This window comes from Quercus lobata, chromosome 4 (genome assembly GCF_001633185.2).
Source record: "Quercus lobata isolate SW786 chromosome 4, ValleyOak3.0 Primary Assembly, whole genome shotgun sequence".
NCBI lineage: Eukaryota > Viridiplantae > Streptophyta > Magnoliopsida > Fagales > Fagaceae > Quercus > Quercus lobata.
The window spans coordinates 47,746,304-47,761,554 of NC_044907.1; the positions used below are offsets into that span (position 1 = coordinate 47,746,304).

The following is a 15,251-nucleotide window of genomic DNA, read 5'->3' on the forward strand; positions in this document are numbered from 1 at the left end:
AATTTGTATGGTTCGATTACTAACTATGAACATGCCTTCTTTTTGCAGATCCACACGCCTTTCACCGACACTTTCACCTGACTAACCGGGAGGATTTGGACATCGTTCTCAAGGCGGCGGTTTTTGTAAACGAAGAGGACAACCAAGTCAGAGCCGCTCACAAAATCTTAGGGTATGATCCTATCCAGAAGTCATTTACCACCCCGAAGCACGTGATCAAAGCTAACGATCCTCGGCTACAGAAAATCACTGTAGCTGAGCACGGGTTTTTGATCTCTAAAGGATCTCCTGTCCTGGAGGGCATCTCGTTGGCTGGCTCTTCTCCGTCCCACCAAGCAGCAAAGGACGAGGGTGATTTGGGTTTATCCAAAGAGGGGTTCGGTGTATTTGACCAAGCTGATTCATCCGAGGATCCTTCCGGTGACCTGGGTGACCCTGATTCATCCAAGGCAGAACTGTTGTCAGTGGGAACATCTTCTCGGGCGGAGATGGGTTTTAAGAGAAAGCTCCTGACCAGCTTGTTCGACCTGATTGAGGGCCAGCCGGGGAAGGGTGTACAGGGAAAGTTGCAATCCAGTGTTCCAACTCCCCCACCACAGCCCCAGCCTGTCCAGACTAGGTCTTCTCCTTCCCGGTCGCAGTCAAAATCTCCCCAACCCAAACTTCCTGCCTCTCCCCAATCTAATCTACCTCCTCGGCCTGAGTCCACCGACCCAAAGAGGAAGAGGAGTTTCAAGGGTAAGGAGCCAATGGACGGGGGGAAATCCCGCTCCTCTCGAGAGGAGGACGAAGCCCCGTGAGCTTAAAAATAGTTAAAGATTGGGCATCAAGGCCAGGGGAAAGGGGTCGATGCCCGAGGAAAGGGGTCGATGCCCAATTCACGCCCAATGCTTGGCTTCTTGCCCCAATACTCCACGGGGAGCCACTGATGGAAGATGCATCCATGAGGAGTTTCCGAGACGGTGAAGGCGCTTATATGGCCGACGCGTTGGAGAGGACCCTACTGCTCCCCACTGACATGAACGAGTTAAAGAATTTGAGGATGCAGGAGGTTTTCCTCAGCATGAAGAGGTACCTAGGTATGGTAAGGCTCCTAATACCTGTGACTCCGTCGACTTTTGCTCCTAGATTTTCATTCATGATGTGTTTGTTTCAATTAGCAGGCCGTCTAGGCCACCTGTAGGCTGGAGGATGAGGCTAAGGGGCAGAGTAAGTCCGTAGAACTTGAGCGTAATAAGCGTATAGAGGCTGCGCGAACCCTTAAAAATTTCGAGGCTGACCTCACAAAGGCCAGGGAGGATTTAAAGGAGATGACCAAGGCCAGGAATAGTGTTGAAGCAGGCCTGGCCGGTGCCCAAAAACAGGCCGAGGACCAGACGAGGCACTTGCTCACTGCCGAGGAGCAATTGGGGATCGCCAAGGAGCAGATCAATGATTTAAAAAAGAAACTGACCGAGGCAGAGGGGGCTAAGGGCATCGCGGAATGGGCCAAGGACGAAGTCGTAAGGGCCAAGACAGAGGCTAAGTTTGCCAAGACGGAGGCCGAGACCTCCAAGGACAAAGCCGAGGAGGAGACTTACGATGCGGGGGTGGCTGATACCCAGGCCATCCTTAAAGTTCAAATCTCTGGTGTATGCAGGCTATACTGCTCCCAGGTTTGGAATGAAGCCCTCAAACGAGCTGGGGTGGAGGCTTCGTCCGACCTGTGGAAGGCGGAGAAGGTGTACTATCCTCCAGCTATTCGTGAGACCACCTTCTCCAGCTCCAAGGCTGTGAGCACTCCACAGGAGGTTGAGGCTGCTCAGCCAGAAGCTGTTCAGTTCGTTCCCACTCCTGATGAGCCGACTAAGGGAGGAGGGTTTCATGGGGTGACAGAAACACCTGGAGGTTTGAATCCTGAGGTGCCCCAGGAGGCTACCAAGTCCACAGTCAGTGCTCAGGTCTCTGATGCCGAGGAGCCGGCCCTCTTGGTTCAGCCCCTTCAGATTATTCCCCTTGCTGATGTCTCCAATGGCCTTGAAGCTAATCCTGCTCAGCCTCCCAAGGAGGGGGATGTATCCCAGGGTCTCAAGGCTAACCCTGCTCGGCCTCCCCAAGAAAGGGATGTCTCTCAGGGTCCCGAGGCTAATCCTATTCAACCTCCCCAGGAAGTGGCCAAAACAAAGTTGAAGAAGTAGGAGCCCTGGCCAACTTTTGTATTTGTTTTTAGTTTAGCTATTAATTAGTTTCCCTTTTGTTTTGAGGACCTTGGAATTTTCTTGTAATTAAACTCTTTGACCATATGTATGAAATTCCTTTCTTCCTTTTTCCTTTAAATTATACGTTTGTTGCCTTTACTGATATTACTATTGCTGCGAATCTCATGGTTTTTGAATTAGTTATCTTAACATGTATGAATGGTTGTGCATATGATATATTTGGAATTACATCCCAGAATTCTAACTTACCCGCACCCATGGGACGCTGAGTTTGCGTCTAAACATATTTCTAAGGAGCTAAGTGCATAATCCGAGGTGCAGAGTGTGTTTTTAGGCCATGTCTGGTACTTAGATTTTCTTGGAGTATCTAGTTTCCCCACAGGTTTGAGTCCGAGGACCATGCAAGACCTTGGTTCTGTCTAGCATTTAGATTTTCTTGGAATGTCTAGTTTCCCCATAGGTTTGAGTCTGAGGACCATGCAAGACCTTAGTTCTATCTAGCACTTAGATTTTCTTGGAGTGTCTAGTTTCCCCATAAGTTTGAGTCCGAGGATCATGCAAGACCTTGGTTCTGTCTAGCACTTAAATTTTCTTGGAGTGTCTAGTTTCCCTATAGGTTTGAGTCCGAGGACCATGCAAGACCTTGGTTCTGTCTAGCACTTAGACAGTTGCTAGGATGCGAGACATACAATCGTAATAGACTTAAAATTTGAATTGTGGAAATGTTGTTATTAATAATAATACCTTCTCAGGTTATTTACATTCCATGGATGAGGTACAGCCCTTTCATCTAAGTCTTCTAGGTAGAAAGCTCCTATTCCCGCGACTAAAGTAATTCGGTATGGCCTTTCCCAATTGGGTCCCAGCTTTCCCCAGGACGGATTCTTCGCAGCACCCACAACTTCCCTCAGCACTAAATCTCCTGGTGCTAGCGGCTTGAGCTTCACATTGGCATCATAACCCTGTTTGAGCTTCTGGTTGTAATAGGCTAAATGGATCGTTGCCTTTTCTCTTCGTTCATCGATTAGGTCCAGGTTCTTCCCCAGTAGTTCATCGTTACTATCCGGGGTGAAGGATTTCGTCCTCAGTGTTAGGAAGTTTACCTCTAGGGGGATAACAGTCTCGGCCCCATAGGTCAGGACAAAAGGTGTCTCCCCTGTGGACCGTCGTGGAGTAGTCCGATAAGTCCATAAGACATGCGGCAGCTCTTCTACCCATCTTCCCTTAGTGTCGTCTAGTCTCCTCTTAAGCCCATTAACTATGACCTTGTTGACGGCCTCGACTTGACCGTTCCCTTGAGGATAAGCTGGAGTTGAGTACCTGTTAGTGATCCCCAGCTCGCAGCAATATTTTCTGAAGGCCTTACTATCAAACTAGAGTCCATTATCTGAAATGAGGGTACGAGGGACCCCGAATCGTGTGACGATGTTTCTCCAAATGAATTTCTTAGCATCCACGTCCCTGATGTTGGCCAAGAGCTCGGCTTCGACCCACTTGGTGAAGTAATCTGTGCCGACCAGTAGATACCTCTTATTTCCCGCTATCCTCGGGAAAGGTCCCACAATATCCAGGCCCCACTGGGCGAACGGCCATGGGCTGGATAGAGGGTTGAGGATCCCGCCCGGTTGATGAATATTTGGGGCGAACCTTTGGCACTGGTTACACTTCTTAACGTACTCCAAGGCTTCCCTCTGCATCCCCAGCCACCAATATCCCTAAGTAATGGCCCGGTGGGATAGGGATCTTCCTCCTGTGTGACTCCCGCAGATCCTTTCGTGCAGCTCCTCGAGCAGTAGCTCTGATGCCTCAGGGTGGACACACAGTAAATATGGTCCAGAGTATGAACGTTTGTACAGTTTGTGGTCCTTGGATAGCTAGAACCAGAGAGCTTTTCTTCGTATTTTTTCCGCCTCCAACTTTTCCTCGAGCAAGATGTCGTCTTTGAGGTACCTCACCATAGGATCCATCCAGTTGGGGCCCGCCCTGACCTCATGAACAGGGACCATGCCTTTCGCTCCTTCATTCGTTCTATCCAAATGCTCGACAAGAATAATTAGAGGCAAATCCCCTGCCGAGGATGTGGCAAGCGTGGCCAGTGAGTCCGCATGAGTGTTTCCACTTCTGGAGACGTGCGATAGGCTGAAGAGATCGAAGCCCGACTGCAGGCGTTTGACTCGACTTAGGTACTCTTACATCCTCGCATCTCTGGCCTCTAATTCCCCCTTTACCTGGCCCACTACTAGTCTTGAGTCCGAGATCATCTCCACGGCCTTTTCCCCCATTTTCTGTACCATGGTGATTCCTTGTAGCAGGGCCTCGTACTTGGCTTCATTGTTCGTGGCCAAGAACCCAAGTCTGAGGGACTTCTCTATGACGATTTTCTTGGGAGATATTAGGACTAGCCCCACTCCGGATCCCCTTTGATTTGCTACGCCATCAACGTACACCTTCCAACGTGGGGGTCCTGGTGCAGAGATTACTCCAACCGATTTTCCATCCACGTTCTGCTCCTTTGCTACTATTTCCACTGGTGGTTCAGCAAATTCGGCCATTAAGTCAGCCAGGACCTGGCCCTTTATAGAGGTCTGGGGCATGTACTTAATTTCGAAAGCCCCCAGAACCGTGTTCCATATGGCGATCCTTCCAGTGTAATCCGCGGTCCGCAGTACAGACTTCAAGGGTAGTTGGGTTAGGACAACTACCGTGTGGACTTGGAAGTAATGGGGAAGCTTCCGCGTGGCGTGGACTACAGCCAGTATAGCCTTCTCCAAGGGTGGGTATCTGACCTCAGCTTCATGCAGTGACTTACTCACGTAATAGACCAGCTTTTGGATGCCGTTGTCATCCCGTATTAGTACCAAGCTCACAGCATGGGGGGCCACAGCAATATATGCGTACAGGACTTCATCGGCCTTAGGGCTGGACATGATAGGTGGTCGGGATAGGTACTTCTTGAGTTGTTGGAAGGCCACAACACAATCCTCGGACCACTCAAACCCCTTCCACTTGTTGATCAAGAGATAGAACGATCTACATCTGTCCGCCGACCTGGAAATGAATTGGTTGAGGGCTGCGATCATCCCTGTGAGCTTTTGGACCTCCTTTGCATTTCGTGGCGGTTTCAAGTTTTTTATAGCCTTAATCTGGTCGGGATTAATCTCAATTCCCCTATGAGTAACCATGTAGCCCAAAAATTTTCCTAATCCCACGCCAAATGAGCATTTGGAAACGTTTAGGCACAGCTTGTGCTTCCTTAAGACGCCAAAGGTGCTGCTGAGGTCCCCTAAATGTTTGGACACCGCTTTACTCTTCACCACCATGTCATCGACATAGATTTCGATGTTCTTGCCCAATTGTGGCTCGAACATTCTCATCATCATCCGTTGATAAGTGGATCCTACGTTCTTCAAACCAAACGACATTACCTTGTAGTGGTAGTTCGCAGTAGGTGTTACGAAAGCCGTTTTCTCCTGATCCTCCAGTGCCAGTGGTATTTGATGATAGCCTTGAAAGGCGTCCAAGAAGCTCATCCGAGGATGGCCTACTGTCGCATCGACTAGCTGGTCTATCCAAGGCATTGGGAAGGGGTCCTTAGGGCATGCCTTATTTAGGTCTGTGAAGTCCACACAAACTCGCCACTTCCCACTTTTCTTCTTGACCACCACAGTGTTGGCCAACCATTCGGGGTAAAAAACTTCTTTGATAGCCCCTGCACGCTTAAGCTTCGCCACCTCGTCTCTAATCGCATCAGCGTGCTCTCTTGACGGGCAACGAGGCGGCTGCTTCTTGGGAATGATGGACTGGTTAACATTAAGATGGTGACAGATGAAGGCCGGGTCGATCCCGAGAGCATCGCAGGCGTCCCAGGCAAACACATTGATGTTTCTTTTGAGGAACTCAATCAATTCCTCCTTCTCCTGTAGAGGCAGCTGAGCCCCTACCAGAAAGAATTTCTCCGGATCGCCGCTTATAACTACTTCCAAGTCTTCGCATTTTGCCTCGTCGACGGCTGTGTCAGGGGACGAAGTCGGGACCTTTGATTGCTATAAGCTCCTTTTAGCAGAGGCCGAGGACTCCACTTCAAGCCGATGGGAGACAGCAGCCACCACACAATGCCTTGCCATGGACTGGTTCCCACGGATTTCGCGGACTTGGTCCCCCGACGGGAATTTCAACTTCTGATGCAAAGAGGAGGCGACAGCTCCCAATGTGTGGAGCCAGGGTCTGTCGACGATGGCCGTATAGGGAAAGTAGGTGTCCACCACAATAAAGTTTACTTCCACCGTCTTTGGGCCGGTCTAGATGGGTAGCCTAATCATGCCCTTTGGGACAACGAGCTTCCCATCGAAGGTCATCAAAGGGGAGCTATAGAGCGTCAGATCCTCCGATTTTAATCCCAGCCCCTTATACAGATCGGGGTACATGACCTCGGCAGCGCTGCCACCATCCACCATCACCCTTTTCACATCGTAGCCCCTGATTCTGAGAGTGATCACCAGCGCGTCGTCATGGGGCTAGATGGTACCGTCCATATCTTCTTCTGAAAAGCTTAAGGCCAGGTGAAAATTCCTTCTGGCCCTTTTCGGCTTTGGCTGGGACTCCCTCGCAGGCAGCTGGGACACAGATAATACTCGAGAAGGGCGCGTGCCTGTTCTTCCTGGCGCGGCCAGGATTACATTGATCGTCCCTATGGGCGGCTTTAGGCAGTGTCTCTCTGGGGTTCCTGATGGGTCTGACCTTGATGACCACTGGAATGATGCAGGAGGTGCTTCAACTTTCCTTCTCGGACGAGCTGGTCCAGGTGGTTCCAAAGGTTCCTGCAATCCTCCGTGGTATGCCCGTGGTCCTGGTGGTATTGGCAATAGAAGTTCTGATTGCGCTTCGTGGACTCTCCGGCCATCTTATTTGGCCATCTAAAGTATGGCTCGCCTTTGATCTTCTCCAACACCCAGTGTACTGGTTCTCAGAATACAGCGTTAACAATTTGCGTGTTGGTTTCTCCGGATTGCCCTATGAAATCTCTCCTCGGGCGGTTGTTGTTGTATCGGTCCAACCTGAAATCCCTCCTCTCCTGGGGGATAACCTTCTCTTTTCCTTTACCCTGTAGCTGGTCTTCCTCTACCCGTTTATTTTTGTCAATCCAGTCCATCAACTGGTGCATACTAGTGGCAGGTTTTCCTGTCAACGACTTCCTCAAGCCGTGCTCGGCCGGGAGGCTACTTTTGAAGGTGCTGATGGTGACTTCATCAAAATTGCCTTCCAGTTCGTTAAACATTTCCCAATAACGGTCCGAGTAGGCTTTAGAGTTTCTCCATCATGCATGGACAACGATAATAACGTACTCAGGGGCCGAGGGGCTCTGCTGTTCGTAACGAAACGGGAGCCAAAGGCTTGGGTTAGTTGCCTATACGAATCTATGGAATTCGTCTTTAGGCCATTGAACCATCTCATCGCCACAGGTCCCAAGCTGGATGGGAAAACCTTGCACATTAGCGCCTCGTCCCTAGAATGGACAGTCATCCTTTGGTTAAACTGGCTCACGTGCTCCACGGGGTCTGTTTTGCCATTATAAAGGGTGAAGGTCGGCTGCTGGAATCGTCGAGGAAGCATAGCCCCTTCTATGTGGCGCGTGAAGGTGATTTGGAGAGTTGGTCCAGTGCCTTGCTCATGGCATCGTTTCCCGAGCCCCTAGGAGATGGACTTTTACATTCGCACCTCCGGAAATGCTCTTCTTTGTGGGAGAAGGTCTCGCTTGGAGGAGTCCTCGATCTTTGCCTATAATCGTCATCACTTTCGTCATCGAAGGGTATGTCATGCCTGGAATGGGATGGCCTTCGTTGTGCATGGTACAACTTCATCTTCAAGTCTTCTATCTCTTGCTGCATGGCCCGCTTATCATTCTGTCTCTGGGATGCATGGCTTTTAACTTGTTCTGGTTGCGTGACTCGGTTGTTGTTTTGTCTCTGGAATACATGGTTGCCCACACGAGAATGGCTTTTGCTGGTTTGAGTGGTGTTCACACTTCCCTCCCGAAACCTTCCATTTTCTTCATTTCAAGTACGCTCAGGGGTTGGAGAAATTACCCTGTTGTTGGGGTTTGGCTGGTTCGGGCTGATGGGAGCCTGCTTAATGAGGGCCTGATCCTGCCATGCCTGATTGTTGTCCTTACTAACACACAAGCTCTTCCCACAGACAGCGCCAATTGTAGGGACTGGGTTCGTGCACTTCTTTCGTGGTAGACGTGGATTCAAGTCCAACTAGAACAATACAATAAATTTGTAGAAAGTAGGTTCAAGAGCTAGGTTTTAGCGAGGATAGCAACGACTGGACATGGTCCTAAATGGGTTGAATAACAGATACGCAGGCTAAAACAGGAAACTTCGTCATCGGGCCTCTCGTCCGAGGAGCTTAACGTTCTTATTATTTCTTTTACGCTAGGTTACAATGGTCCTAAAGATGATACATAATGCTACTCACCTCTCTCTCTCTCTCTTTTTTCTCGATCCCCCTTTCATGGAGGAATTCTTACATTATATAGGCCTTCTCAGTTGATCCTAACCTTCCATCTGTTGATCAGGCAGGTAACTACTTGAGTGCTTGTCCCATTAGCCGCCTCCCCCCAACTTCTGTTAGTTACAGCAACCGAAGCCACACTGTTCAGGGGTCCTTTCCCATTAATGCGGCTAGGACATTTGTTGGCGCATTCAATGCGGAGGTGACAGCTTTTCCTTGAACCACTCCTACACTGTACCCCCGTGCGCGTCCTACTACACTCGCCCTTTCTTCTTGGAGTGCTCTGGGGGCTGCCTTTGATGGCGTGCCGTTCTTTCCTTCTAGGTTTCAGGATGCCGAGGACAGGATCGTCCTCGGCTACATCTCTAGGCCATTTGGACTTTCATTGCACGACCTCGGCAACGTCTCTCCTCAGCACGGGCCTTGGGCTCTAGAGTAAAGTGGGCCGGGATCACAAATTCTCTGACCCCACAATAATTATAACCACCTACATCCCCACTTTCCCACCTACCCCATTATTACTTACCCCCACTTTCATCTTTTCTTTCTTCTTCAAGTCACACCTGGTTCTTCTTTCTTTTGTTTTTTCTTTTTTTCCTTTTTCTTTCTTCCTTTTTCACTCCAGCACAACTCTTTTTTTTTCTTTGTTTCTTTGCAACTACTCTTTCTTCTTCTTTTTTTTTTTTTTTTCTTCATCTCATGCACACTTATTTGAAGCCATGCCGTCAACCCAAACATATTGACCCACCCACGCAAATGCCATCCACGCTGCTATCCATGCCAGTTAGCGCTTCCCCTTCCTCTTTTCCTCCCCTTATCTCTCTCTTTGCTTTATTGTGTTTCTTTTTTTCCCCCCTGTAGATCTAGTTTCTTATTTTTTGTTATTTTATGTCTAGTTAGTAAGAAAATGGAGGAAATGCTGAAAATTTTGAATGAAGTTGATATTCTAGAAATATTTGTGTCTATGTCTTGATTTGGATTTGAGTTTTGATCTTGAATTTTTTGGATTTGTGCTTGAATTTGTGCTATTGTGTTGCTGATATTATGCTTATGTTTAAATGGGTTTGTGCTCTTGAGATTGTTCTTTTGTGTTTCTAAGCTTGTACTTTTGTGTTACTTGAATGGATTTGGGTTGGTTTTGTTGAATGACAGGAGATACATGGGTTTGTGTTCTTGTATTTTGGAGCATGTTGTGTTCGTATTGTGAATATGTTAAGTTTGATTTTGAATTTTCTGGGTTTGTGTTTCATTTTGAATTTTTTGGGTTTGTGTTTGATTTTGAATTTTTGGGGTTTGTGTTTGATTTTTTTAAGTAAACCTATAGTTGTGTTTCAAAAATGCAACTGTAGGAGGCTTTAGCCACGTTTCTAAAATGCAGCAAAACTGTACCTATAGCCGCATTTTTAAAACGCAACTCAAACGTGGTCTATAGTCACATTTTTAAAAACGCAACTATAGGTCTAAGCCTATAGCCACGTTTAAAAGAACGCGGCTATAGACCTATTAGAGCTATAGTCGCGGTGCACATGTAAACACGGCTATAGAAAACGCAGCTATAGACCAAAAGGGGCTATAGCTGCGTTTTAAGGTCTATAGCCGCATTTTAGAAACGCAGCTATAGCCCTCATTTTTTGTAGTGGTTCTTGCAAGGAAGTTAAAGGCTAAGATCTAGTTTTTCTATTTCTTCCAATATTAAAAAGTCTGTTGTTTGTGAAGATAGTAATTGACCTCCAAGAGCCCCCTCAACTAAACATTGAGTTCTTAGATGTTTATAGTTACTGAATTAGAACTAGGTCCAATTCTAGGAGGGTTTAAAAATTATTTGAATATGAGTTTCTAAATATGGTGATATATGGGGAAGAAGCATCAGAATATGGCCAGGGAATATTTAAAATGAGGAAGAAAAAATTAATAGAGTTTGATAAACAAGCCGACTAAGTTTCACTTTCAGTCCTATAAGTTTTAGTTTTGTCATTTCAGTTTTCTAAATATTAAATTTTGTCAATTCAATCATCTATTACCTTCTATTAAGTACTGTCGTTCACTAAACCAAAATGATGCTGTTTTGGATGATTTTTTTATTTTCTTAATTTAATTTTACTGGAAAAATGTTAATTACAAAAAAGAAAGTAAAAAAAAAAAAAGGAAAAAAGAAAAAGAAACTAAGGATGTGTTAATGGCAATTCAACAACCTCATCTCCTGAATCTGTGCATCCAAACCACCAAGCATACGATTTCAAGGGAGCTTTCTCAACTTTCATTGCAGACACCATAGGATCAACCTCACCTTGCAATAACCCCACAACAGAAAGCACCTTGTTATGCATCAATATCGCACAGCCAAGCTCTAGCTGATCCTTATCCACAAAAGACAAAATCCCCACATAGTATTCCAGTCCCATCGACGATGAAACAATCACGTGATTCTCATCTATGAGTTCTTCCAGATTTCCAACACTAATGGGTGGGCCTTTAGGATCATCGATTTTAGATTTGTCTTCCTCAGCTTTTTCCTCTTCAGGTTTGAGTCTTTCTTGGTTGCTCATAGACTCTTCCTCCATTAATAGATAGTCTTTCACACGAGCAAGCTTTAGGAGTCAAAGATGGCACTTTGTGTGTGGAGTAACGCTTAGGAGTCAAGAAACGGCATCTTCTTTTTTGCTGAATGTTGAGAAGTGGCAGTTGGGCCTTTCTATTTGCGATGTTTGCAACCCATTCGAGCTGGTGGCACCGCAAGCTCGAATTTCTTCTCCTTGTTGGATCCTTCGGATTTTCAATCACTCGGTAAGTCTTGGCGGTTAAGACCGCCTGAAGTTCCTTGACCTATTAGGATGATTTGATTGTCTCAAAGACAGAGAAGCTAGATACTGTTGTTGTTGTAGGATTTTTTTTTTTTTCAAAATAACACCTATTTTCAAACAATTTTGTTAGTTAGCATCGTTTCTAAACTATTTATGAAATGAACATCTCGAGTCTAAAATACTCGAGTTCACTGTAGCAAATTGAGTATGTAAAAATCGATTTCCAGTGGAAATCGAGTAGAAACTCGAGTTCCTACTCTACACAAATAAAAAAGAGAGAAACAGAGGCAAAACGACCTTCGCCTGACGATTACACACGTTCGTGGGTCCAATCTGAGCCTGGTTTCATGGGTTTCTCTGCTTGGGTCGTGTGTTCACCGCTTGGGTCGTGGGTTCACTACTTGGGTTCGATGGTTCCTGGGTTCGCCGCTGCTTCATGTGGTTTCTGCTTTGATCTCTTTTGTTGTTTCTTTGGTTGTCATGGATTTTTTTTTTAGAGGGGAGAAGGGTTGTTGTGGATTTTTTTTCAAAGGGAGAAGAGAAAGAAGAAGAAGAGACTGAGGATTTTTGGTTTTCTTTTGTGGAACTCAAGTGTTCAAAAGTCAAGTTCCAGGTGAATTTTCATTGAAATCAAGTATGTGATACTCGATTTGCTATAGTGATCTTGAGTTCCTTAGCCTCGAGATGTTAGTCTACTAAATAGTTTAGAAACAATGCTAACTAACAAAATTGTGAAAAAAAAAAAAAAAAAAAAAAATCCGTTGTTGTACATCGTTCTCATTCCCCTTGATTTTTTTTTTGGTAATTAACATTTTTCAGTAAAATTAAATTAAGAAATAAAAAAAATGAAAAATAAAAACCATCCAAAAAACGGTGTTGTTTTGATTTAGTAAACGGCAACACTAAACAAAAAGGTAACGGAGTACTAAATTGACAAAATTTGAAACTTAAAGGACTGAATGACAAATAAATGAATTATTTTATTTATTCAGCAAAAAAAAATATTTTATTTTATTAGATTTAAGATTTATTTTTATTTTGGTTTAGATTTTTTACTTACATGGAATAATTAAATTGACTAACATGATTTCATTAGGCAAATGGCACATGTAACACACTTAAGTGGTCCTTAATGGACATATCAACATTGTACATAGACAGAAGAGTTTTTTTTTTTTTTTTAACAAACATTATCTAACAATTGGGGAAGTAAACTAAAATTTAAAAATTGAAGGGGAAAATCAAAATTACCCCACACTTTAAGGATACTATTTGCAATTTAGTCGTACCATTATTTACCCATAGGGTTTTGGAAATAGTATTGCCTCAACTGTTTGTATATTGGTATATGCAAATGTTGGTTGTAATATGTTTAAGTAATCTTACTTTGAAAAGTAAAAGAATGAAGAGAATTTTTAAATAAAAATTGAATTTTGTAGTGGCTCGCTTAAGCGAAGCTTGTGTATGTGCAATTAATCGACATTCTTTAGATGTTTTTTTTTGAGAAGGGACATTCTTTAGATGTTGATTGGAGACATAAAGTGTATTTTCGACTCTCTATTTATTTTGCTCGAGCAAGGATTGAGCGGAGACAAGCCCACTCTAGCAAAGTTGAGTGGACCCTAATAGGCATCCACTAGAAACAAGTGTAATAAACACCCCATTTTGCAACCCTTCATTCCTTTTGTTTTATCATGTTTCAACCAAGGGCAAAATGGTAACTTTACACGTGAAAATTCCAAAAAATGACCTTAAGAAAGTTTACTATTTTTTTTTTTTTTAGCAGAAATGATAATAGACTTTATTTAAAAGTCATGTTGTACAATGGAAAAGAGAAAAGAGACATTCTTTTAACCAACCAATAATCTATTTCTCTTTTGCAGCACTAACCAAAGTTAAGTCAACACATTTACATCGTAAAAGTATACTGTAAAAAGTAATAAAAAAATATAAAAAATAAAAATAAAATAAACAAAACTATCCCTAATGAGAATGATGTCTTCGAGTATCCAGTCAGCCTCAAGGAGCAAATTCTATCAGAATTCAGAAGTTCTACAAGTTCTGCAAAACTATCCACTCTGCTCTGTGTATGCTTTTATGAGAGGCAGAAGTGCCATGGCATCTAAGGTTTATTGGGGTTCATATTTTTGTGAGGTTTCCCTTTAATTCTCATTGTACTCCTTTTTTTTCTTTCTTCTTTTTCGTGGGATACCTTTTTTCTTTTATAGTAAAAAAATAAAAAACCTAGCCCAAGTAAAAAAAAGTCTATCAGTATTTTTAATACTAATGCTCCACCGTTGTCTATCAACTCATGCATGATATTTTAATCTAACAATTCCATTGTTAGAAATAAGTTAAAGCTTGAGTAACAGATATGCGTTATGCACTTTATAAAATCAGTGTCAAACAGACTTTGGATCACATTTTAATCTTACAATTCCATTCCAGTATGTTTCGCATTCACATGCAGGTACCTTAGTGGTTGGCATATGACTTCCCACCTGAAGTCAGGGAAAAGCTTAAACATCAGTGGGGATCAGACTGGAAGGGTCAAGCACAGAAGTGGTGAGCATATGATACAGCCATACATAGTTAGATGTGGTATATATGGTGAAAGGCTGCAACTGAGTCTAGACTAGGTCAGATTCAGTTTAGGGAATTAACCAAGCTGAGGATTAGTTTATCAAACCCAGGACAACTGAAATATCAACTTGTAACCATTGGATGTATTCAACCTAACATAACCTAATCTAGGATACAAAATTACAGATTTTTTTGGTTGGGGGCACGTAGAATATAGTAATTTGGATACGCAAGTAATTTTAGAATTAAAACATGCCTGTGAGTGTAAATTTGTATTTAACTTCTGTGAAAGCAATAGAGATGAATCTAAGGAAGTCTCATCTAAACAGAAGAAAGCTTTGAGGAAAGTCACTGCAGAAGCTACTGCTACTACTGCAGAAACAGAGGATAAGAAGAAGAAACAAGTTATAGAGCTACAAGCCGTTTAGTATTTTGTTGTAAAACTACTTGTAGTTTAGGAGTTAGTTTATAGATAGTGGATTACAGCTGTCAGTTCATTTTCTGGAGGGAAAGTTAGTTAATTAGTTTTTGTTAGTTTTGTTTGTTAGCTTTCAGTACAGGTATATATATCTTTGTACACAAACAATAATTAATTGAATCATTCAGTTTTCTCAATTCAGATTTTATAACTTCGTCAAACTTGCAAACCCTTTCAGGTTTCTTCTTAAATTCACTGGGAAGGATGAAGAAATCAATCTTTTGGGTGATGGGACCGAGAAAGCTGAGTTTGGCGAGTGGTCATGGATATCTCCAGAACAAAAAGTTGAGCTTGTTCGTCTTCTTTACATGGTCTTTTTTCCATTCTGTGCAGGCAGTGTATTTTAATAAGCCTGTTTACAAGGAAGTTATGATAGTTTTTGCTCCATATCTTCAGTAAACTTAAGGTATAGTAAATAAATAAATCTTGTCTGAGTTTTTTGTTTATTTAATTATTTTATCCCAAGCAAATAAATAAATAGTTAAATGCTAAAGAACCTTAAGACAAATCACTGGCCAATCCTAGGGCAATTCAACCTTCCGTCTTTCCTCAATTGATGCATTCTGTTATGTCTTTGGCTAAGTGATTTCTCTTTAATAAACACAATGCTATTGAATCTAGGTCCTCTTGTTATAAGAGGAGCAGCAGTACTGTTACTAGAACCCTGACACTAAATGC

General features: G+C 43.7%; 1 protein-coding gene and 1 pseudogene across 1 annotated transcript; one reads left to right on the forward strand and one right to left on the reverse strand.

Annotated features, from left to right (window-relative positions):
- Positions 1 to 6,496: 6,496 nt before the first annotated feature.
- Positions 6,497 to 12,815, reverse strand: LOC115985358 (annotated as a pseudogene).
- A 692-nt stretch (positions 12,816 to 13,507) lies between these two features.
- Positions 13,508 to 14,972, forward strand: LOC115985359 (nudix hydrolase 26, chloroplastic-like). The gene is made up of 4 exons (XM_031108304.1): positions 13,508 to 13,639; positions 13,992 to 14,077; positions 14,752 to 14,866; positions 14,907 to 14,972. The coding sequence occupies exons 1-4, from the start codon at positions 13,508 to 13,510 to the stop codon at positions 14,970 to 14,972; spliced, it is 399 nt and encodes a 132-aa protein (XP_030964164.1).
- The last annotated feature ends 279 nt before the right edge of the window (positions 14,973 to 15,251 follow it).

What these genes read in the sequence shown, in the direction of transcription:
- LOC115985359 (XM_031108304.1), top strand. Translation starts at nt 13,508, where the DNA reads ATGTCTTCGAGTATCCAGTCAGCCTCAAGGAGCAAATTCTATCAGAAT. An exon ending in GAAGTGCCATGGCATCTAAG is followed by an intron (nt 13,640 to 13,991) that starts GTTTATTGGGGT and finishes CAGGTACCTTAG; the next exon opens with TGGTTGGCATATGACTTCCC. An exon ending in AAGGGTCAAGCACAGAAGTG is followed by an intron (nt 14,078 to 14,751) that starts GTGAGCATATGA and finishes AAACCCTTTCAG; the next exon opens with GTTTCTTCTTAAATTCACTG.